This window comes from Neoarthrinium moseri (assembly GCF_022829205.1).
Source record: "Neoarthrinium moseri strain CBS 164.80 chromosome Unknown scaffold76_Wmoseri_CBS_16480, whole genome shotgun sequence".
In the NCBI taxonomy this organism is placed as follows: Eukaryota; Fungi; Ascomycota; class Sordariomycetes; order Amphisphaeriales; family Apiosporaceae; genus Neoarthrinium; species Neoarthrinium moseri.
In genome coordinates, this window is record NW_026055190.1 from 51,273 (window position 1) to 75,416 (window position 24,144).

At 50.8% G+C, this 24,144-nt stretch overlaps 8 protein-coding genes across 8 annotated transcripts; 6 read left to right on the forward strand and 2 right to left on the reverse strand.

Moving 5' to 3' along the window:
- Positions 1–571: 571 nt before the first annotated feature.
- On the forward strand, positions 572–2,477 carry JN550_011922 (uncharacterized protein; the record flags this gene model as incomplete). Its single annotated transcript, XM_049310340.1, has 2 exons — positions 572–1,588; positions 1,722–2,477. 2 exons carry the CDS (start codon positions 572–574, stop codon positions 2,475–2,477), a joined length of 1,773 nt encoding a protein of 590 aa, XP_049166091.1.
- A 2,014-nt stretch (positions 2,478–4,491) lies between these two features.
- Positions 4,492–4,770, forward strand: JN550_011923 (uncharacterized protein; the record flags this gene model as incomplete). The annotated part of the gene is made up of 2 exons (XM_049310341.1): positions 4,492–4,711; positions 4,760–4,770. The coding sequence occupies 2 exons, from the start codon at positions 4,492–4,494 to the stop codon at positions 4,768–4,770; spliced, it is 231 nt and encodes a 76-aa protein (XP_049166092.1).
- A 1,503-nt stretch (positions 4,771–6,273) lies between these two features.
- On the reverse strand, positions 6,274–7,640 carry JN550_011924 (uncharacterized protein; the record flags this gene model as incomplete). Its single annotated transcript, XM_049310342.1, has 6 exons — positions 6,274–6,679; positions 6,727–6,767; positions 6,823–7,167; positions 7,220–7,239; positions 7,291–7,313; positions 7,381–7,640. 6 exons carry the CDS (start codon positions 7,638–7,640, stop codon positions 6,274–6,276), a joined length of 1,095 nt encoding a protein of 364 aa, XP_049166093.1.
- Positions 7,641–10,093: 2,453 nt separating this feature from the next.
- Positions 10,094–12,139, forward strand: JN550_011925 (uncharacterized protein; the record flags this gene model as incomplete). The annotated part of the gene is made up of 5 exons (XM_049310343.1): positions 10,094–10,154; positions 10,217–10,247; positions 10,310–10,622; positions 10,672–11,489; positions 11,545–12,139. The coding sequence occupies 5 exons, from the start codon at positions 10,094–10,096 to the stop codon at positions 12,137–12,139; spliced, it is 1,818 nt and encodes a 605-aa protein (XP_049166094.1).
- Positions 12,140–12,489: 350 nt separating this feature from the next.
- On the forward strand, positions 12,490–13,059 carry JN550_011926 (uncharacterized protein; the record flags this gene model as incomplete). Its single annotated transcript, XM_049310344.1, has 1 exon — positions 12,490–13,059. The coding sequence occupies one exon, from the start codon at positions 12,490–12,492 to the stop codon at positions 13,057–13,059; it is 570 nt and encodes a 189-aa protein (XP_049166095.1).
- A 65-nt stretch (positions 13,060–13,124) lies between these two features.
- JN550_011927 (uncharacterized protein) lies at positions 13,125–14,814 on the reverse strand (the record flags this gene model as incomplete). Its single annotated transcript, XM_049310346.1, has 6 exons — positions 13,125–13,160; positions 13,225–13,792; positions 13,843–13,906; positions 13,961–14,021; positions 14,274–14,579; positions 14,683–14,814. 6 exons carry the CDS (start codon positions 14,812–14,814, stop codon positions 13,125–13,127), a joined length of 1,167 nt encoding a protein of 388 aa, XP_049166096.1.
- Positions 14,815–18,976: 4,162 nt separating this feature from the next.
- Positions 18,977–19,699, forward strand: JN550_011928 (uncharacterized protein; the record flags this gene model as incomplete). The annotated part of the gene is made up of 1 exon (XM_049310347.1): positions 18,977–19,699. The coding sequence occupies one exon, from the start codon at positions 18,977–18,979 to the stop codon at positions 19,697–19,699; it is 723 nt and encodes a 240-aa protein (XP_049166097.1).
- Positions 19,700–21,398: 1,699 nt separating this feature from the next.
- JN550_011929 (uncharacterized protein) lies at positions 21,399–22,136 on the forward strand (the record flags this gene model as incomplete). Its single annotated transcript, XM_049310348.1, has 2 exons — positions 21,399–21,452; positions 21,573–22,136. The coding sequence occupies 2 exons, from the start codon at positions 21,399–21,401 to the stop codon at positions 22,134–22,136; spliced, it is 618 nt and encodes a 205-aa protein (XP_049166098.1).
- Positions 22,137–24,144: the final 2,008 nt, after the last annotated feature.

Here is a 24,144-nt window from a genome sequence, read left to right on the forward strand (position 1 = left end):
TACCGCGCGGATGAGCGTAAGCATAGTGTTAAATTGCTGTTGTGTTCAATATCTGCGCTGTGATAATGGTTCCCACGTGGGTCTCCAGTATATTTATCCATGACCATGTGCAGTTTGATCGCCTGTGGTTGTTCATGACCACAAGTGAGGGGCCCTGCTTGGCATCCGGCGCGCAATGAAGGCTTTTGGAAAGAATCCATACGCCCGTCATCCAGTCCAGACTTCCCCGGAGAGTAGTACTCAATAGCTTTCGCTCTCGGACTTTACGGTGTACATGGCGTGCATGGGTCCGCAGTCTGCGGGTTGTTTTCGGGGCGATTAGTCCCCCATTGATTAGTAGCGAAAGTCAGCCCCAGCCACTGTCTGGTGGACTGTAGGGTCCTGTGCTCATTTCCGGCGTTTGTATCCCACGTTGTGTACATAGTCCGTTAAGTATCTCGGAGTCTTGATGTTTGGGTACTTTGCAGGCCTGAGTAATGCAGAGCAACTCTCTGAACGCCGTCGCCGGACACTGATCACCATTACTTGCTCACTGAGTCGTTGATTAAAGTTCAAAATACTTCGGAGCACAATGCTTCTTTCAAGGTGCTTTCACAGCAGGTTATATGGCGTTTCCACTCCTAGTAACTTGCGACGTATCGCTGTCAGGAGGTGGGTGTCAATCACAGCACACGGTGCGTCGGCGGTGAAGGACCGAGTCGCCGACTCAATGACGACGGCCACACCTACTGCTCAAGACAGCGAACAATCTTTTGACGTCGTAGTGGTAGGGTCAGGCTGCTCAGGTCTAGCATGTGCTATGGTTGCATCAAAGCACGGGCTGCGCACCATCGTCCTCGAAAAGAGCAGCTTCATCGGCGGCACAACAGCGTACTCTGGAGGTGGAGCCTGGATCCCTAATAACATCCACCAGAAGTCTCTAGGTATAATAGACGATTATGAATCAGCGAATCGCTATCTTCGCCACGTTCTTGGGGATCTCTATCACCACGATGCAATCGATACGTATCTGCGGCGCGGGCCAGAAATGGTGGAATGGATGGAACAAAACTCAGATGTGCAATTCAAGCCATGTCTTTTACCTGATTACCACCCAGGAAAAGAAGGGGTATGCACTGGCCGCACACTACTGACGCGAGAGTTTGATGGACGCCAGCTTGGAAGACAACGTTTGCGCAGCATCAGATACACTCTGCAAGGTTACCATGCATTTGGGTCTTTACAGGCAGATCCCGCGGAACTGGCCTTCCTGACGAAACCATTTCGAAGCTTTTTGAACTTATCCAAATCTGTAAGGAAGATTATTCGATACGGCATTGATATCCTGCGATACGGCAAAGGGTCAGAAATGGCAAACGGCAATGCCTTGGTTGGCCGTTTGATGAAAAGCTGTGATGCAGCAGGCGTCATTGTGCGCACAAGTTCAGCCGTGGTAAGACTTGAAAAGTCATCCGGTAATTTCGTCGTCAAGGTCAAGCAGTCGGATGGTAGCGAGAAGAGGATCATTGCCCGCAAAGGGGTGGTGTTAGCCAGTGGCGGGTTCGGCAGATCGAATTCTGCTCGAACACATCTTCCACATGATTGGTCTGTACAACCAAAACATAACACCGGCGATGGTCAGAACATGGCCGTGCAAGCGGGCGCAAGGGCAAGTGGTCACCTGACCTCAAACGCGACGTTGAGGCTGTTGCAATGATCAAACCAAGCTAACTGAGTAACAGATGCCGCCCCCGAACCCAAAGAATGGAATTTTTGCTCCTATCTCGTTGTTGAGAACAAAGAGTGGACAAATCAGACGCTTCCCACACTTCTCAGCGGATCGCACAAAGCCGGGGTCAGTGATTGTCGGACAGGATGGTCGTCGTTTTGCGAATGAGGCCGAGCCATACCAGGAGTTTGTCAACACAATGCATCAGCGTGGAATTACGAAAGCTTTCATGATAGGAGACAGTAGGTTCCTCAAGGCTTATGGGATGGGAATGGCGCTACCTTGGCCCATGTCGCCGCGGGCTCTGATCAGAGATGGCTATCTCCTGCGTGCTGAGAGCGTGGAGGAGCTTTCACGCAAGTTGCAAATACCTTTGAAATCACTACGGGAAACGCTTGATTCATGCACTAAGAATGCTGAAACCGGAATAGACCCCGACTTTGGGCGCGGCGAATCTCCGTACGATATCTTTCTCGGCGACTCGTCCGCAGGCTTCCGGAACCCGAGTCTTGGAACCTGTCGCAACCCGCCTTATTATGCTGTGACACTCTATCCTGGAAATGTTAGCTCCACTTACGGTCTTCAGACCAACACTGCCGCCCAGGTCATCGGCACAGGTGGGAAATCGATAGCAGGACTTTACGCGGTTGGCGTTGACGCAAATTCAATCATGCGTGGCGAGTACCCAGGAGGAGGGTCAAGCATAGGCGTCGGGATGACTTTTGGATATCTCGCAGCTCTTCACATAGCCGGCTTGAAACAGGAGTAAGGTCGGTCTGATGAAGCACCTAGAGATATGTACTGCATGAGAGTGCCCCGGATGCCTGCCTCCTAATAATTTATAGCAATTATTTTATACTTATACAGTTAAATATCTCAGCATAAAAGGCATGTTTCCATATTTTCACTTTAGGTTACTATGAGGCTTACTATTTCATATAGGTGTCAACGTCTTTTATGCTGGGACCGCCCAGGTGGATGGCAGCCAAGTAGCCGGTGGTCGGGGCTTTGCGTTGTCTACCATGAAATTGCTCTCGCAGGGGCGATCAAGGCGTCATATTAAGGTGTTCCTTGTTTCAACTTCCTGAGAATGCATTACGGGAAGAACGTTGTGCGAAGGCGAGCGGAGGAAACGTCCACCAATCCTATTCGTCAAACATCGGATTCATACGGAAGAAGCACACCCATGATAGCCATGGATACGGCGGCAGACTGGCATTGCCAATCTCAAAGCCCCAAAGGTAAAGGAAAGTTGTTGATTGGCCAGCTTGCTAACTAGCAGTTCATCGTCGCGGGGAAAAGGCCATCTTCACTTTGGACTCAGCATTGCCTACCGATGTCCTCCTCCTAGGTTGTCTCAAGCGATAATCTGTGCCTCACTAGGCGAGTAGCATGAGCCTTGAACTTAGTCACGTCCTCAAGAACCACTGCTTTCGACTAACATTCCGACCGGGTACAGTGTATAACAGCCTCGCGCATGTTTTAGGTGTTTCTCTAGGTGGTCCCTGAGTCTTGGCTGGCGCATGTATCGCTTGTTACAGAAAAAACATGCGGCCGGCTCGCCAGGGGGTTGTCCTCAGCATCCGCATTCAAGAGTTTGTCAAGATTTGGAGGTTTGGCATACACTAGCTTATGGGTTTCGGCAGCCTGTGTACATGGCGACATGGCGGACAGTAGGGTCATTGAGTCGGCCCAGTCCAATGTGGACATGAGAAGTATCGCAATCCCAAAGGTGATGGATATGATAGATGCAGAAATCAGGACACATGATAGGCTTGGCTTTTGGCTCACGTCTCAAATGCCATTTGGGTGTGATCTGGATTCTGGCGTCTTGACGAAGATGGTCCCCGGGATTGTTGCCCCACGGCTTCCGCAGCGCTGTACCTCTTGTAGAACCCTCCAAGTCTCATTGTATACACTCGACTCGAATTGAGTTCTCTGAGTTACTGGTGCTCTTGCTTCTGCGAAGATCGGAATCTCGCATGAGATAATGAAGGAAAGACTCGCCAAGGCCTTTGTTCTCAAAAGTCTATGGCCTTCCACTCCTCCCGTCTGCCCATTTTGTCACAGAAGCTGTGCCATCGCTGTTGCAAGCAATAGAGGCTGATCCGTTGGTTGTCTGAGTTGTTGGGAGGAAAATGTCGTCGAGCATTGCCGTGCGCTCAGCGATTTTCGAGTCCGGGTTTCCATGGCTCCGGGTCTGGCTCTGAAGTCTCATCTTCGCGAAGCTGATACTGCTTGATCCTGACCTCGTCAAGCTCTCTTGGATACGGCATCTACAATGCGCACCCAAGGGAGCACTATACTGACACTCGCGCGATGCGATCAAAGTGAATGGTTAAGTAGAACAGTGGACGATTCCCATATCTTTTTTTCCCTTTCAGTCCGATGGCCTGTATGGCATTAGATGCTGCAATGAAGATACGCTTGTTGGCCACCCAGGCTCCTGGCCATCCCAATGCAAGAGGCACGGCGCGGGCGCAGTATGAGGTCGTCCTCAAGTCCTCAGTGCCGTGTGAGATACAAATGGTCTAGGTCCAGATGCATCCGACAAAGGTTCTGCGTGCCTGAAAAGGGGGTCGGCTAACCCGAACACATGCAAGACTTGGATTAATTCTGTGACGTCACTGCGTTTTAAGTGGGTTTGCCTGGATGTGGTTCGTGGTATCCACGCTTCGTGGAGGCGTCAACGAGCCAACTCAACTACTACCACCGTCCTTACACATAGCCCGGCTCCTAATTTTCCTCTATAATCTTGTACCAGCTCTCTAATACACCGGAAAATGAGCGACGATCGAGCGAAGTCGAGCCCTGCTTCCGATGAAGCGAATCAGGCTAAGCTTCCAACGGGAGAGCAGCTCGACAGCACGCCAGCCCACAAGGTCAGTGAAGCCTCGCAAGGGGACGGCCAGGAAAATGAGCAGAAATCTGCGACCGTGTCAGAGCCGAAGCAATTGAAATCTCACTTCCGTGGTATGCCCAAGAATTGGGAGATCAATCGCAGTGAGTCGCACGTTGTGCACTCGTCACTCGCGACTAACCTTGGGATAGACAAGCAATAATGATAGCAAATTCAGGAGTTAGCTGGGCCTCAGTACTACGGTCTACGTGTAGCCTATTGCGAATAGAAAGACTCTCCCAGAGGAGTAATTGGACTACCAGAGCATCTACAACAAGGATGTTACTTTGCCTCTGGTCCCGTTCAGGTGTGCTTCTCTTTGCACACGACAGCCAGCTTCATTACACATCCAACAGTCTTTTCGTCAATTTTCTTAGCAAACCACATGACTGAATCAGAAGTTATCTCGTCCTTTGATATGAGAAAAGCCCGCTGTGGCATTGTTGAGGTGGAAACCGAATTCCTTGCTTTCATATCTTTGCCAGAGAAGTCCATTCTATCACACTTTATTAGTCCATATTTTGTTATTCTGTCGTTAGCCGCATATATCCTCTCGTTCCTCCTCGTCCTTTCCCTCAATTTATCTCTAACGCCTGGCCAGAGATCCGCTTGAGGAAATATGACGTCTTTTAGAGAGATTAGGAGGGCCATCTTCCGCACAGGTCTGGTTCGCTTCGCTATAGATAAGACAGAATTTCACTACATGTTAGAATAATAAACTGGATTGAGTGAAATATTGAAAATAGTTAGATGGCAAAACCTGTATATCTTACTGGATTCACGCCTTACCATGGTTATATAACGCATCGCCGTGAACTTGTGAGCTTCAAGAACTCCACTTCTTGATGCGCCACCAGCGATATCAGTGCCTTATCCGTATCCGGGGAGGGGCAATCAATTCAAGTACCACTTTTCAGTTCCTCTATAGTCTGACTGTTCATATGTATCCAGTGACAGCCCTCACGGCCGATCAATGCGGTCGACATTCAGTGATGAGGATAATTACCTACATAGCTGTGACAGTTTGAAAGAACATCGCCGTCGGACATCACATAGGAGAACCTTACCCTGTGACATTGAAGTTATATTCCTCAATTTCACTTTATGCAGGCTTCACTTCTCCTATGTCAAAGGGATGATGTGAGGTCAGGAATAATCAAGGGTCAATGGTGTGATTATTTTCACAAAGAGACTGAATATTGTCCCACTTCCCTCGAAGGGGACAAGAAGGGGATTGTGTAGTGGATCTTGTCTAGAGCCTCATCGGGCCTCCTGTAAACCTAATGCATTGCCGTGCATTGCCGTGACATGCTGCATCGTTTGTACCCACAATTATTTAAGGAGAGCTGACAGCTGCGTACAGTTTGTATGCATATAGTTCACAGAGACTATAATTTGGTACAGTGTACGATCATCAAGCTTAGACAGTAGAGTGACGTTTCTGGGTTGCAGCGAACGTGTAGTTGTGTTTTATTCGCATAAAGATTCTGTTTACGATCTAATATTTATATACCAAGGCGACCTATTATTTATAATACTATCTTACACTGATGCCTCAATCCCCTTCGTTCTGGACTCGGTATCCAACATCAAATAGATAATCTGTGCCTAATAGCGAAACGAGCTTGAGCGCTCCTGAATGATAGGCACAGCATCAGAGCGCTTGTTAAACGAAGCTATCAGAATGCTGGTTCTTCAGATGACGAGTCGAAGACTGAGAGCTGTCATCGCCATCTGCATCATCCCGCTTTCTTGAGACGACAGTCGTCTGCATGATTTTCGTGATCCCTTTCCCAGACGCCTGCTTAGTAGACGGATCACCACCTCCCTTTGCGTACGACTGTGTTGTCGGGTATTGGTGGTCTTCAGTATTTTTATCTGTCTTGTTTCCGGATGGTCCTCCGAATATGCCTCTTGCGCCTCGGGAGCGTAGCTCGGTGCCTTGGGAGTTCGAGTAGGCGTATGGGCTCTGGCTATCGCCCGTGGCCTTGACAACCTTAACAATGAGATCGGCGATGTTCATTTCGATATGCAGCTTGAGCATGTATACGAGAGGGTGGAATTGGACATATCTGAATTCGTTAGCACAAATTGTTTGAACTCCTGCATCCCTACTCACACAAGTCCGTTCGGTATCGACATGCTTCCGATGAGGATGATCTAGAAAACTTGTCAGCTAAAATCCAGCATTCCAAAGCAAGGTTTCACAACTCACATCAAGGCTCATAGAAACGGCAACCATGAACATGTTGTACCGGAAGAGCGGCATATATTTCGTCAGGCCATTCGCAATGAGTCTGGACCGGACAAGATGGATGAAGTAGAGGTTCAGGCCGGCATCTACAATAAGGAAGATAACCTTTTCAATCCGGTCCCAGATCTCGTTGATCGCGATGTACTGTGGGGAGATCTGCAGGCGCGCAGGAATCCAGATGATGAAGACGCTGATGTTGATGAGGCCCAGGATAACGGCCACTACCCACCGAATGCTGCACGCTCGTCTTTTGTCTACCATCAGAAGAGCAATTCGGTTGATAATGATTCCGCAGATACATTGGATCTATCCCTTATCAGCATTATCTCGAAATGTGCAGTGCTGGGTTTGGTTATACCTGAATGACCCAAAGGCAAACTATTCAACACGTTAGCTCGATGCTGCCAAGTCTGATATGGGAATACTCACGTAACCCAAAGTATACCCAGAAACTATAAGGCGTGTATGTTAGCGTCGAACTCTAATTAAGACTCCTGTGTTCCGTTGAGGTTCGCTTACCTAGCCGGAACAATTCCTCGAATAAACAACCATGACACAACTCCAATGATCATGGAGACAGACCACTCTGCCCAGACCATGATGCTGTATGCATGCAAACCCCGGGCGCGCTTCATCATCCTTCGTGTCTGCTTGAACGCCTTCGCAGCTGCGAATAGACCAGAAGCCAGCGTGAACCCCCATATGATACTTACGATCAAGAGGTCGTCCAGTGTAGGGACGGCCGATTGGTACCATTCTGGGATCAAAAACCCAGCCATTGCGAAAAACGAGCTGCTTTCCCTCAAGGAAACGTGTCGCAACAATGGGAGACGATTACAGAAGCGAGTGAATCAACCAGACAAAACAAAAACCAGAAAATTTTACATGGGAATGAATGAATGAATGAATGAATGCAAAATGAGCCATGCGTACATATGAACTTAGGAATTGGGATCTTGATCATCGTCCACTTGCACTCACACACAAGGGACGCCAGGAGACTCAGAGAACCCTCGTCAATACCAAGAAGTGAGGGACTTCTACGCTGGATAGGGAATTGATCGTCTCGTGTTTGACGGTGCCCTCGCTTCCAGGGTTTCTTCGTCAATAGTATGTCATGGTCAGGGTACGCTGGTAATGTAACCCATGCAATTATCTGTAGCGCCATAGCTTCGTCGAATGAAATGGCCCGTAGAAAGATCTGATAAGCTAATAGTCGTGAAAATTTGCCCAGTATTATGCACTGCAATGACTCCAAATCGTACTTTGGCACTGTACCCTACCATAGTACACATTGATCAGTGGCTTCCACGCTTGTGAGTTAGACGAAAAGTTGCTGACACATACACCGCCAATTCTCGCATATCTGCACTTTCTCGGTGACTGTGGAGCCAAACCGGAGGATTCTTCCCAGACATTGGAACCTGAATTCCCCTATGTTCCTGCTCTGTTTCAGGGAAACTTTAATGAAGATCAAGAGGTTACTTCGCTCCGCGGATTTCTGTGTATCTCCGTTCAGGATGTCAGGCTGCGCTAGGTCGCGGCTCCAGATGTGGCGATCCGGGATTTCCCACTACTCACCGGGGATGTTACCGAGAAGCTCGTGATTGGGCATCGATGATGGACAGTATCCCTGCCAGGCTGCCTCTAAGACGTTCCACTATGTGGATTTGTCGCATACCATCGTCTGCAATGTGGGTAGAGATTTATATTGTCCTCGGCGGCGGACAAGGTTGGAAAAGGTCAACAAGTTAACTTGAGTGGCCGTTAACGGTCTGATGCCGAAAGGGTCCTGGCAAGCCAGCCTGGGTCTGTGGCTTGGTAGCCAGGGTCTGCAGCACCGACTGCATTCAAAAGCGGGTAGATGGGGTGCGCCAAGACATTTGCCCGTGGGAAAGCCGTGTAGTGAAATACGTATACCCATCTCAGATCATACGCAACTGGGGGCGAAGGTTGGGGTTCAGGAAGGGTACGATCCTCCCACCACTTTGAGCCGGCTTCAGTTTTAGTCATCCAGCGGGTGACCGGAAGTTCACTGAACTCAACATTCCGGCCGAACGTAAATCATTGTATATTGCGATACTCGTCATGCGAGCATGTCACAAGGAGAGCGACACACCTGGAGCAAAATACAGCAGACGCAGCTGACACTAGTCCGCGGCCAGACTATTTCTGGTGCGTCCTGCAATATTACCGTAGTAGGTAAATTTAGGTAGGGTTTAGTGAGACATGACTCGCGCTTGTGATCCGGGCTACTTGGGCCATTCGTGATCTTGGCGCATAGCAAATCCGGGAGCGTGGCCTGGCGATCCCTGCCGTCCGGGGTATTGGGACCCGCATCAGTGGTTCCAGTTGGGTGGTTTCCAGAGACGGTCTAGTCGACTACTGTGGTAGTTTCAACTGGGGAAATTCGGGCAAAGATCGTCTCCATTTCAACTTCCAGACTCCCCCAGTCATCTGGAATCCAGTAAGCTAGCAAGCCAGATTGGACTGCGGATCCTTTCCGGGATAGTGATGTAGCTGGCGAGTCATGCTCGTTGGCATTCGCGGCCTCATCCAGTCGTTGGGCTAATAGCGCGGCGCAGCAGCAGCAGTAGCACCACAGTGACCTGAGTGATGCACCTTGTGCGCCTCTCCTGCAGACTGCAGTCTGCAGAAGTAACCCACATTTCCACGAAAGGGGAACAAGATGATACCTCGGTAACCGTGAAAGGAATCGGGGTCCCGGAGCCGTGCAGGATGGGGTCAATATGCGAGATAATTATGAGCCACCGCAAGTCTGGACCGTGATACTCGTGAAAGCGACCGGCCTGGAGCCGCGTCTAGCTGGCGGGCTGGCGGGACTGCGCGCAATGAAACCCGCTTTCGCCTCGGGTTGCTAGAATGGTTTCACCTTTCCGCCGTGGAATCAGGCCAATATCCACAATCTCTTTCGTGTTCCCTTCGCGCGACAGGCCGCTTGCTAAATGGTAGATCAGCGGCAAACGGGTATTCTACGGAGTCGCTAAGGTCGAAGTCCGTTAGCCTCCAGTGGCACAGACGTATGCAAGCAGAACGACTGTGGGGTACACCACATGCGTTGCTGATATCGTGAGGAGCTATAAGAATCGCTGAGGGGAACTCGACCCTGAATTCGAATGCGGGGTGATTGTTTGATTCCATGCCTTTATTGCCTCGGTGAAGACCAACCCAAGACCTAAACTCATATTTGCAACTCTATCTGTCATTCACAATGGGCTTGTATACCAAGCTCGCGGACGACATCAAGGAGGTGGATGTCATCATTGCGGGAGGTAAGAACCAAACTGCCACATATCCCCAATTCACACAGCGTTGCTCACTTAAATGGCTTCAGGTGGAACGGCCGCTTGTATCATTGCTGGAAGGTACGCGATCTCTTATACCTCACGTATTCCGGCTCCTGAAAGCTGACTTAATTCTCTTGTAGACTTGCTGAAGCTGATCCAAACCTGTCAATCCTTATTATCGAGGGCGGTGAAAACAACCACAATGTCCCCAGCGTCGTCAATCCCGCATTCTTTTTGCAGCATCTGCTGCCAACGAGCAAGACGGCTCTGTTTTATAAGGGCAACAAGTCTCGACAGCTCGGCGACAGAGAACCCATTGTCCCGTCTGGTGGCATGCTAGGGGGTGGTTCATCCATCAACTTCATGATGTACACACGAGGTCAGCGGTCCGATTTCGATTCGTGGAACACGAGTGGCTGGTCCGCAGACGAAGTCTTACCGTACATGAAGAAGGTGCGTAATACTCAACAAGGTGGTCTTACAGCAGCTGACGTTATATCAGCTCGAAACCTACCACGGCCCTGGTAACAAAGAGCTTCATGGACATGACGGTCCTATCCACGTGTCTGACAGCACTTTCCGCAACACCAGGTCTGAGAGTGACTTCATCCAGGCTGCCGGACAAGTCGGCTTCCCAGAAATTGAGGATCTGCAGGACTTGGATGCCAATAATGGAATTCAGCGATGGCTGCGTTACATCTCGAAGGATGGCAAGCGCCAAGACACCGCCCACACATACCTTCACCCCAAGTTGCAAGATGGAAAGCACCCTAACTTGCATGTCGTTGTTGAGTCGCAAGTTAACCGAGTCCTCTTCGAGGGCAAGAGAGCAGTGGGCGTTGAGTACCGGCCAAACCCTGCATTCCAGGCCAGCATTGGTCTGACACAGACTCCCCTCCAAACCGTGAAGGCACGAAAGCTTGTGGTCGTCTCGTGTGGTGCCTGCGGTACGCCGCCCGTTCTGGAGAGATCCGGTGTAGGCAACCCAGAGATCCTGAAGCGCGCGGGCGTTCCCGTGGTTGAAGATCTACCTGGTGTTGGTCACGACTACCAAGACCATCACTTGACTCTATACCCATTCAGAACCAGCCTTGAGCCCGGCGAGACCATTGACGGGATACTGAGTGGCCGTGCCAACGTTGGCGAGTTGGTCGAGAAGAAAGACCCCATTCTTGGATGGAACTCGATTGATATCTCCTCTAAGCTGAGACCCACAGAGGATGAGGTTGCCGCGATAGGCCCAGAGTTCAAGAGTGCCTGGGACAAGGATTTCAAGAATGCCCCTAACCGCCCTCTCATGTTAATGGGACTGGTTTCATGGTGAGTTACCCTCTCTCACCTTGTGAATGTGACCACCCGAGCTAACCACTAGTAGTTTCCTTGGTGACCCTGCTGCCGTGCCCGCTGGACAGTACGTTACTGTTGGCAATTACACGGCCTACCCATACTCCCGTGGACATATGCACATTACCGGTCCTGGGCTGGATGACCCGCTCGACTTTGAGACTGGCTTCCTGAGCGATAAACATGACATCGATCTTAAGAAGCAGGTCTGGGCGTACAAGAAGTCTCGTGAGATTATGCGAAGAATGAACACCTATCGTGGCGAGTTGGCCCTTGGCCACCCTCGGTTCCCAGAAGGCTCCAAGGCCGGATGCGTGGAGATCGATGCGCCACTGGGCGAGGTCCAAGACCTGGTGTACACGGCCGAGGACGATGCTGCTATCGAGCAGACTGTGCGCGAGACTGTCGCCACCACCTGGCATTCCCTGGGCACGGCCAAGATGGCGCCGCGCGAGGAGATGGGTGTCGTCGATGCAAACCTGAACGTGTACGGCGTGCAGGGTCTCAAGGTTGCTGACATGAGTATCCCGCCTAAGAACCTGGGCGCAAACACCAACAATACCGCCTTGATGATTGGCGAGAAGGCTGCTGACATCATCATCAAGGAGCTGGGACTGAAGGCATAAGAGCAAATTTTGAATTAGTATACCCAATGTTTGCTAGTTGAGCGATAGCAAGCATTTAAAACAAATCAACTTGGCTTCAAGAGGAAGCCTTTTCACCATTTGACCATCCTCTGCGCAAGTAGCACGTGCTCATCCGGTCTTTGCGCATTCGAAAGCTTCCAACGGAGGAAGAATCCTCCTTGTCAGATAGACTAATCAGAAGAGGGTTAGCACGCCTTGCAGCATCAGATCATGCCAGATGTTCGACTTGCGGCGTAAGCAGATCAGAAAAGCAACTATACAGAATTGACACGTAAACTTTAATCTAACAACTCATTCCTCTCGTCCAGAATTGGCTGCTTCGTTGTACCATGTCGCCTGGAAGAAGTAATCTGACATCCCGTTTGGAAGCGTCCGCTTTCAGAACTATATCACTCAACCACGTCATAATCCCATGCAGATGGAATCTCGACTCGGCAAAGGCAGCTTTAGAGAGTGCTGTGCCACCCTTGGATCTCGCGGCATACAAGACTGCGCGCTCGTCTGGCAACAATGCTCAAGCTTTGGCTGCCCTCCAGGCTCTCCCAACTTTGAATAACTTTGTGGTTCCTCCCCGCGATTTCGGTTCACTCCTTTCAGTACTGGACCAGACGGGAAAAGCGTTTCAGTATGAGATCGGCAATCCTCTCACAGCTTTGAGTATGGCTAGATTTGAGCTCGGAATTGCTCTATATGCACCAATACGAGTACTTCTGCGGCAGACATCACTAGGAGGGGCAGTCTTTGAGTTTGATCGGCCTATAGATACAATGGGCCAATTTGGAAACTCGAGGGTTGACAAGATCGCCCAGGATTTGGATCGCGACCTGACACAGGTGCTCGTTCAAGCCGCCGGATGGAAAGAGTTTGGTGATTGGGATACGAGACATTCAAAACTCTGAGTGGAAAGACATGGATATTTCAAGGGGTATTGCCTGTCTGGAATATCTCGATACCTAAGAATCTGCTAGATGTCTGCAGTGGAACCTCCATACGAATGAATCTATCCAATGTGTTAGTAGCCACGCTTGTTAGACTTATAACCTGTCATGTGTTCGGTGGCTTACAGTTTCATCCGCGCAGCCTGCGGGTGTGTTATAGGCATAAGCACCAGTGTTGATGTAGAGCTTTCCCTCGTCTCCACAGACCAACCAAGCAGCCGTGTTGGGCCTACTGATGTCCGCGACAGTCCAGGTCACTGTGTCGCCCTGGAAAGCAAATGTGCCATAATCGTTCTGCGTTGTGTCGAACCGGGTCTCCAATGTTCTTTGAGTCTTGTTCGCCGGGTTCTCTACACCCATGTATAGGGTGGAACTTCCAGTGTAGTAGACCAGCTGTCCATCAACGATGTTGAACTGGCCCGCATTTGTGGCCGAACGCAGGTACGCATCCCCCGGTCCCGGGGATGGGGTTGCCGTTGGGGCAGCTTGCAAATAGGAGTGGAAGTTTGGCGACTCCACTGCCCTGATCCAGTAGTGACCTGAAACAAGCGTCTTCGGTGGCGTGGTTGCGGATGCTGAAGCGCTCGTAGTCTGACCTGTAGCTGTGGTGCTAGCTCCACTCGAGATAGTTGTCGAGGTCTGTTTCACTGTGCTCGAGACTGCTGTGCCAGGGAGACATTGGTAGTAATATGCGCTTGAACTGTTAGGTCCGTGATAACTTCGGTCAATTGGACTTAGTCTCACTTTAGACTCGCACAAGCGTAACCGTTCACGCAGGAAGTGGCACCGGTCCAGCCAGTTCCACCACCTAAATGGTATCAGTAGGCTCCCAACATCGGTTCTTAGTGTGGTATAGTCTCACATTGGCCGTATGCTGACTGTTGAGCATATGCGCCGGTTGCCAGGAAAGGCAGGAACAAGGCCTGTCTGGTTAGCATACTGTGGGTTCGTATATAGTGCAAGATGTCGCCTTGGCGATTTACCTGGGCAGGTGGAATTGAGCGCGAGTCGTTTAGTCTATTTATTGCTCTCCCTATCTATGTGACATATATTTATGGAACAATTAACGCATATCCACCTAATCCCAAACTGTTGCAGAGGCTGGCCCACCCCCGATATCTCCTGTGGTACCGTGGCCCACGCGATGGGTTCCCGGGACATCTAGCCTTATGAACCGGCGAGTCTAAGCCCAAAATAGAGAAATTCAGCGCTGGGGCCGTCGAACGGGATTCTGACTGATCCATCCGAGGTCGTTCGCGACTTGATGAGGCGTCGGCTTCCGGTTGCGGTGGATTCCACCAATGTGCCACCGTTCCGAAGATGTGCTCGGCGGTTACCCTCCGCCAAACCCACATGTCCGGTCCGACGTCCCACCGATAGTTCGGAAACCAGTCGGAGATGCGCTTCCAATCCCCAAAACAGCGCGGCGCCGACTGCGCATCCTTGAAGATCCTTGCGAGGCCTCCATTAAGCTCTGGTAGCTGTAGTGAAGTTCAGACGCTCCAAGATCGAATTCCGAATGCCCTTTCTCGAATCTGGGTCGACTTCCCTCGCGACTTCTTTAACGGCCTCCAGCACTCGTACGTGCTCTTTCTTGAGGCTCTCGAAAGACTCATCTAGCTGCTTGTGCCACGGGTATAGCACAAAGACCTGGAATCCTAACGCTGACGAGGCAACAACGAAGTTGGTCAACGAGATGAGGCGAGTGACTATCATGGTGACGATAGAATGGGAGGGGTGCGCCTGATGTGTAGAGATGAGGTAAGATGCTTGAGCCTTGGTCCAAGAGACTTATGTTGCAATTGTGGTGATTACTTCAGCAAATTTCAACCCGCATGAGTGTACGAAAGGAGCAAGAAAGATTAGTTAATTGATGCAGCGAGAGACTAGGTAGATGCGACGCGTGAAGGAATCCGAAGGCTGTGCCTGTGAGCATGTGAGAGGCTTTTGTTGCGCTGTGGACCAGCGAATTTCGCAAGGCTGCCAATCACCATCAGCAACCTCGGGTATCTGGACCGAAGTCGGGTTCGCCGTGGCCACGTTGGGCCCTTTTGGGCATGTCATTCCGACGAAGGCACGCGTACGTGTAGACGTGATTGGGGAAGCGGGAAGGCTAAGAATCAACGTGGGCTGATTATCGTACGATCGCCCAGCACTGACCCGCTGCAAAAGCTTAACTCGATGTCGATTTTTCGACATCGGCCAAAACCACTACAAATCAGTCCAGCGGCTAAAGTCTAGATCCTCAGGATCTATAGACATCAGAGCAGATGGGAAAATATGCCCAGCGCATTGTCAAAGTTCTTGCAAGGTCGCAATCCGGAAGCTATTTCCGAGCTTGGTAACGCTCAAAAGATGGCTTGACCTTAACGCATCCAACAGGTCAGGTGAGTGGCATTGTGTTTGGAGTTCGATGTTTCGCCGTTGAGAATAGTCTTCAGCTCATCGACTTTAGAGCATTGGCAACAATGCATCCAATCCCATGCATGCGATGAGTGCTGTGATTTCCTGTGGAGCAGGCTTGCAGGTAAGTCCAAACTCAGGAGGCGCCATGGTTTTTGTCTAGCCAAAAGTCGGGATCGAGTTTGAACCCGTTTGCAACAGCCTTGTCATGGCTAGAATTCGAACCGAGATGCATCCCCCTTGGAGGTTGACTAGAAAAGTTCCTTCAAGGAAGATTGTTCGGAGCCGCAGCCGTTATTGATGATACGCGACGATGCGACCGTGATCTTACTCACATCCTTGTTCACAAGGCAAAGTAATATCGTGTAGGGCTTATTTGATTTACTCATGCCAACTGCTGCGTGGCTTGAGAGTAACGATTTGCAAGCCTACGAAGGAGTATTGGCTACATACTTAGACGTGGCGGGTTCTGAAACGAAATAGTGTGGGAAACCTCTGCAGGCATTCTCGCAATGCTTCTATGAGTATTCTGTGGGCAGTTAGCCCTCAGTGAACTACTTCTTCATTCAGATAGCACTATGAACCCCTACGGATACTGCGTTTGTCAGCCCGAATGCAGATACGTTGCATATGCAACAATTCTGCGATATCTCACGATAGCAAATCGAGGTATCCATCTGGAAAGTAGCGAAAAATCGATACGGGAGTTTTGCGCTGTACGCACCTTATAGGATGAGTTATCTCTAAGACTAGCTTAGCTATGGGGAATTTTTATATCAATTTGCCACCTTACAATGCTGCGAACCACCTTCTCACTCTTCTGGATAACGCAACCACCATTATTCCCGTGAAACCAGAACCAGCAAGAAGATATCAAAGCTTCGACTCTTCATAGTACTCTATACGTGATTCCTATCCGCCTCACTGCTCAAGGATACTGGAGAGGACCTCGAGTAGGTATATAAACCTGACAGTTTTCCAGCCCAGTGATTTATCAAGTTTGCAATGCCCGTGGGTCATGAGCCGATATAGATACTATCGAGAACTTCTCCAAATCGTAGGCGCGGAACATATCCGAAAATTACGGCACGCTTTACGTAGATGATCGCATTATTCTGGCAGACACATCAGCCCAACTGGCTGCAGCTGGGTCTTGGAGGTGACAGATGCCTGACTGTAGCCTGAGAGTGTCAATCTCACCATAGAAGCCTTCATTCGGGCTACAAGACAGTAGATGTTGCTACTTTGAAGCACATTGTCCTGGCAAGCCGCTTACCGCGGTGGATTTCCGGAGGCATATGGTATGATTCAAATGGGTACATGGTCGACAATTCAACAAAAAGATACAGATTTGGCGATCGAGGTGGTCTTCCCTATTTCGAAAGGATCTTGACCTGTAGAACGGGTCTCAATTGGAGCTTTGATAAACTGTCCAAGCGAGTCAGCCTCCTGATAGCCTAGCATCGAAGTAGGTCGTCCGCTTGCTCTTATATCTGTTCACGATACAATTGACTCATTTCGACATTCCACATCGTAACTTCCAATTTGCGGAACCTGGATTGTTGATTATGATATGTAAGGCTTCTCGTCCATTTGATCCTCCTGCCGAATGCTAACGCCGTGCAGAGCGTGATTCTACCCTCCCGAGGGGCCTCGAAGGAGTGGAAACTGCAACACTTTGTAAATCTATCATCCGCAACAATTGAGTACCTTTGCCAGTCGCGTAACACAGTATGAAAGCACGGACGATCAGTCTGAGGTTGTACGGTGGGCACGGTGGGGGTGTCCGGATTGCTGAAAGGTGGTCCAGGAGACCTGATAAGCGCCGTGAAGAGGCTTCTTGGATTTCGCACAAACATTTACACGATCAACAGTACTGACCGGTTCCTTCACTGCCGACTAAGTGCAAGTGCTACATTAGGGCGTGGATCCCGTGTCCTATACGACAGAGAAAACGACCCTTGGATGTTTCTTGAACTTGTTCTCAAAATCGAAAGAGAGAACTACTAGGAAATACAACATCAGCACTACTCAGGCCACAATCAAGGCTCTTCCCAGGAGTTTTCTGTTTATGGATAGGACTCTTCTAGACCTGATGTATGCATAGAATGGTAGCCGCCTGCATAAAGCGCCGGGTAGCTCCGTTGCATACATGTGGTCGTGGAACGAGCCCCCACCCTATGCTGCACTACGACATGAAATTTGACGTATAGGCAGTGATAAGATTAAGAGGTCAGTGCCAAGGCAGCCAATAAACTTGCCATATGTGGCCAAATGTCTGATTCGAGGAGCAGTCCAAGGAAACGCATTGAGCCAAGAGCCCGGAAGGAGGTAATCCACGTTATGGTCTGATCATGGTGTTCTCAACAGAAGCCTTGGTTTCTTTGCTTCTCTGTATCGGCGTCAATAACTGCAGATGATCTTAGATATTCACAAGATGGCTTCATCGGCAGGCAGAGCAGGCAGAGGTGCATTGGAATAATCATCGTCCCAGCAGAGCAGTGCTTCCGACCAAGCGAGCAATACGCAAGCCCTCAATCATCGACCGATAAGATCATCAACTGAGCCGAGCTCTTTGTCTTGGAAGACGGGGCCACTCTTGAAACCCACTCCACGTGTGATTGCTTGCTTCCTTTGGCCCGACTCTGTCTCAACGTCACAGCCGCTGAAGGGGAGCATTCCTGCCGCCTGAAGTGCCGGCTTGGTAGTGATGTATCAACAACAATCATTGCAGAACTCCTTTCCCCGTCTGAAAAAGCTGGGAATGATCTATTGCATGCTACAAGAGCCTTGCAGATCGGCCGGCGGCCGGCGCAGCCTGTGTGAGGACTCGCAGTGCTCTAATTTCCAATTGCTGCGACGCTTTTCTAACATTTGCCCCATTACACCTTCATTGAGAGGCGTTAGATCATCCAAATCAGAAGCTGTCGAGACACCCGTGAGAAACAATCAGCACTGAAGTGCTCATGGGCACGTGCTGAGAAGCACCAGTGTTGTCGGAGAAAATCGGGGCTGTCTGGAGGCCCGAGCCGGGTGACCCCGATCATACGACTCTTGGGTGTTCTGGCCACAAAAAACTTGACCAGATGTGACTCGGAGCCCCCCGACAACCAGAAAACGATGCAAGTCACATCGCAGAATGTAAAATTTGTGGATTAATAACTGGGCCTTGCGACGAGAATCGCCCGGGCGATGCAGGCGCATTGCGTCTCAATCGGCTAATTCCAGTCCGGGAAACTTACGACAGGTTCCTTGCCAAGATGTCCTTACTCGAGGCTGTGAAAACCACTGAACTGTGCTGGGAATGCTTGGCCAGAGCTCACGCTGGCATATATAGACAGGCGATGAATCTGCCCACCGCTGCCGAACGTACTACAACCAGATCATCAAGCATCAAGACACATTCAACAACCAAGCACACACTTCTACATACACAAAGTCACGACGTGACTTGACACAGACACCCATATCTCACATGTTCAAGTCTACCCAATTCACACGCCCAACCCAGTTCGAGGAGTACTCCTCGGACAAGACCAACTCTGCACAGGTCGCCATCTACAATGAGGACGACCTGTCGCACTTGCTGTACATTGAGCGCAGCAAGGCTACCACCCATGGAGACCATGTCATCATAAACGAGGTCGAGCACGACGAGCCCGAAACTCCCTTTGAGAGCCCTCTAGACACGGGTATCCACACCCCTGCCTCGGACGACAATGAGAGCGCCATCCTCAGCGACTGCGAGACGGAGAGCGATCTAGAGATCCCTCCGTCCCCGTCGCGACTTCGGGGTGGCACCATGTCGATCTCGGACGATGACTTCGAGTTTCCCATATTCCTCGGCAGACAGGAAGAAGAAGAGCTACCGTCCGCCACCCCGGCCCCGGCCCCGCTCCGGCCAGCGCTCCGTCGCTCCAACCCACCGGCGCAGGTGCTAGTCAATACGGCAGGCAGCGAATGCAAGCACGTTCAGATTGTGCCGCCGAAACACCACGTGGCTGCCATCGAGGGCCCTTTGATGTCGTGGTGGCCCGAGCCCGTGGAGGGCATGGAGTACCAGTGGGTTCAAAGGCCCAGTAAGCCAACGATTCCCATGGAGCAGCACGTCTCGCATGTGGACGGGCCCCTAATGTCATGGTGGCCGGCCCCCATTGAGATGATGGAATACGAATGGAATGAAAGATTTTACGAATAAGGAAAACAGCGAAGCAAATGAGTCGCTGAGGCGCAATAGGTTTTGCTTTGGAAATGGACGGAGTTTGGGTCGGGGCATAGGCATAACAAGGAATATCTCAATCATCCAGCAGCATAGGGCATGCGGCCTGGCGTTTAAAAGAAGGTTGACTCGACATATATAGACGTCAAGCTGTTGCCAAGACCACCTGGGCTTATTTAATATCAGACTATTCTCACTCTGAAACTCGTTTGCAACTATGTGCATGATTAGTCAAGCTTTCTGGCTCCCTATAGCCCGCCCAGGATCGTCGCTGCTTGCTGCCAACGCAAGCTCTATCGTCGAATGCATTAGCGCATATCTATAGTTGAGCCTCTGAAGGGTTCTCGAACATTTCGGACAATTGCTTAGGTCAGTATCGCCTTTGCGGATGGGTTCCTAGACCCGTGCGATGCGATACGTAAGCCTCTGAGCATTCCGCGCGATGCGTAGCTCTTTGACAGAGTATTCTAACACGTGTGGTGCTGTGATGCCCAATAGCGATAGGTGCCTGAGTGTTTAGTGCCGTACTCCGTAACTTAGAGCACGTTAGCAGTCCCACAAGGCACTAGAGGTGGGGTCCAAATTCTCCCGGCATGTACAACACGGCGCATCTACCCGACTTTGGCAAGCCTGGTAAAGTAGGTGAACTGTGCAGATGGCTTGGCGACGGAGTGAGACTGAGGATTACGCAAAGCAACCTCCCCCCTCGCAAGCGCGCAATAAGCCTGCGCTGATGGTCAAGATGGTGTTGGAGCTGCAGAAAGGATTGCCAACGGCGTGGGATATGACGCACTGGCCATCGGGCGTGTGACCAGCCACTCAGATTTAGGGAGATGAAACTGGCAGCTCATGGCGCCCGCCGCCCCGAAGCGACATCCAGCTTAGAGTTGGACGCCAACCCCGCCATTTTTGGTCGAAAGCGTCGCAGGGCCTAGAAATAGAGCAACAAGCAAAGCCCACATCTTGGACGGAGGCTGCATTTCTTGAAACTTGTCCCATCATCTCCTGTTCCTGATCTTGGACACTCGTCGAGCTCGTAGATCCCCCGAGCAGCGCTTCCCTGGGAAGGAAAAGACCTGTCGCATCGCTTGTCGGACTCAAACGATCAAAACACCCAATCAGACCAGGGATCATCCCCGGCCGGTTAACTCTGGGCCCTGGATCTCTCCCCCCAGCCCGCCAGCCAAAACCAGGAAATCTGCATGGTTGATCGCCGACGTCATTCAGCAGACACCAGGTTGCCCTGCCGTTGCATCGACACTTGTTTATCGCCTATTTCCCATCCTCACCAGTCCTGCCGCCCACTCCGGTTTGCGACGCGAGCCAGCCTCATTCTCCTGGGCAAAGGTTGTGAAAACCGGGCATCACCCCTGTAGACAAGAGAGCCGCTGGCTTTCATCTCCTGGTTTCCGGGTGCATTTCAATCTTTCATCTGTCGCAGCAGAACGCACGAAGGGTCTGAAGTTGCTTTCTGTGCTCCGTCCCCGGTCTCACGAACGATAGCAACTATAAGTTAAGCCACATATCACCCACCCGTCTCGCCTGCCGGCTCGGCGCAGAACCTGTCATCTTCAACTTTCCCAATCTCACTCCCACTCTTGTCTGAGTAAAAGTCCTACGAAGGCGCACCTCAATCCCCCCTTTGCGCTCTGCATCGCTGTCGCGAAGTACTTTCACAATGTTGTTCGCCGTGTTCTTCGCCTTTTGGCGATTTATGCAAATCATCACCTTGGTAAGTACCCGTCCGCCGTGCCATTGTGTTTCCAGAGGGCGACGTCGCGCGGTTTTCATGGCGCAACATTTGTGCTGGTGCTCGTGTATGTGTTTGTGCGACTAACATTGGTCTCCCCAGATCCCGACGATGGGCATGCTCGCCTGGTTCGTGAACGGCTACGTGAACCAGAACGCCCTCACCCCGAACTATATCCTCGTCATGTTCATTGTCTCGGTGCTGGGCCTCGCCTGGGCCATCTTCACCCTGTTCAGCTACCACCGGTCGTCGACAAATGCGCTCTTCGTCTCTCTGATCGACCTCGGCTTCGTCGGCGCCTTCATCGCCGCCGTCTGGTTCTTGCGCGACATCACCAACTACGACTGCGTAAATGTCTCCGCAACCAACGGCTTCGACGCCTACTTTGGCATTTTCGGCTCCGTCCACTCCAACTTCGGCATTGACACGACCTTCAACAAGACTTGCGCCATGCTCAAGGCGTGCTTCGCCTTTGGCATCATGAACTGCATCTTCTTCTTCTTCACGGCCGTTCTTGCCTGGTTCCACGGCGATCGCATGAGCAGCGCCGACCGCAAGTCCTACTACCGTGAGACGCACTACCACCGCCATGGACACCGTCGCAGCAGCCACAGCCCCCACAGCCGACGAAGCTCCCACCACTCGCACCGCCGGGTCTACGTCTAAGACACGATCTGAGGAATGGGAGGTGTGGTGTACGAACCTTGTGATGCACTTGGCGTTTGTTAGGATGAAGAGAGAGCTAGGGCATGAGATGCAAGCACTCCACAGGGATGTGCTGGAGGATCAAAGGGTATTATGGTTTCAAACTCGTATGAATAACGACTCTTGCGACGGCACTCTTGGATTTATAGCCAGTTCCGAGCGACTGCCTCCTTTCTGGGTTCATGTTTTGGTCTTGTCATGATCGTATATTTGGGAATGCACATGCTACTTAACCGAGCCTAGCTGGTCTGACCGGATCCGGCTGGGGAGAAGCATGTATGTGTTCTAGTTTCGCTTGAAAGGGTGCATGTTCTGGACGCCTAGAGATCACGGTTCATATAACATCAATAAATTATATAGAATCCCCAATTGGCTTCGTTCTAGCAAAATACGTGACGGAGTTTGTGGGCTTCCAGGTCAAGCTTCGGTTGTTACTGGAAGTATGCATTCTGGATTGGCACACAATTCATGCAATGTGCGACTGTGTTATGAAACATCAGGTGTTGGCTCACAAAACCCACGGGTGGGTCGAGAGCATCTACGCGATCTATGTTGCCACCGGAAGCATTTATGACCTGGAAGTATGTTGTATTTACGTAAGGGTTCCCTACTAGCAGCGAGGGAGGAACTTGCCAATGACTTTCTCCCACTAAAGGGAATAGAACGATCTTTCAACAGACAGAGCCAAAAACTTAGCAGAGTGTTACTGTACCCCCTGAATGTACATTCGCGGGCCATGCGGTGAAGAGGAGCCATACTCCCCCCCCTTGCCCAGACGACTGATCTCCCACCTTCACGGCATCTGGGCAAGAGAATTTCTTTATGTCTGCACCATGCCTCTGTAACCGCAGGTGACGTGACGATATTATAAGACTGCCAACAAGGAAAAGTCCATGACTTGTTTCTTCTCCTTGGAAGCCGTTTTCCTGTACCTATAATTCCTTGATTCCCATGACTTTATCCCATCTGCCGAGCGATTCATCTTCATGAGCACCATATTTGAAGGAAGCCCTCGGCAGAGCCTAGTTGAAGTTCAACGGTCTCCAACATAACCATCATTCTCAACACAAAGGGTTGCTACTTCTCACGTCTTCCCACTTCACCAAGCTTTGGCACCCGACCCGATTGACTCGCTCCCATATATTTGAATGCCATCGTGAGGGTTGGATAAATGTTGCCCACAAAGCGAATGTGGGAGCTGATACCAACGTCTAGGTCTGTACCAAGACAAACAGCTCAACAAGCTTCACATTGACAACTCTGCGCCGCCATATGGGAGCCACTATCTCAAGCCTTCCAAGCAACACGAAGGCGACAAATTGCTTAGCCAACTCAGACCCTCATCTAACAGGGTCGTGCCTCCCCCAAGAAAACTCTCCATCCGATTGTCTTGTCATCAACGCAAACTCAAGCAGAAACAATCGACCTGACATAGTAGCCCCAGCACCAAGCCTCTCTCATATTATTCAAAGGAACCCTAAGAAAAACTTTACCAACAATCGGCTCTTCCAACCCAATGCTTGTTGTAGAAGTTGGCTTCATCTGATTACAATAAAGGGACGTGATCCGCCGAGCTCTGTCTCTCTCATGCTTCTCACCTCTCACCGTTCCCTTTTGAACACTGTCACGCTCCCGCACGCCTCCTTCATCTCAATCTCTCCATCACACGGCAACTGAGAAGACGCGAAGGCTCTATCTCCATCGTTTCGTGCGAGTTCGAGCAGCCGAGCCATATTCTGGAGCTGGATCTCCCAGGATCTGTCTCGCGTTCCCATCTCAGGAAGGTCTCAAGTCACAGTACCCCGCCATTACCGGCGAACGTCAAGGTTTCAACAGCGGGCTCTTCCATTCCGTGACGCCTTCAGAGTCAAAGTGCAACGCCAATCTAAAGCCTGCAATTCCTCTAGACCCCAGGTACGTCGTGTGTCCCTCATTCCTAGTCGTCATTCTTCATACCCGTTGTCTCCCG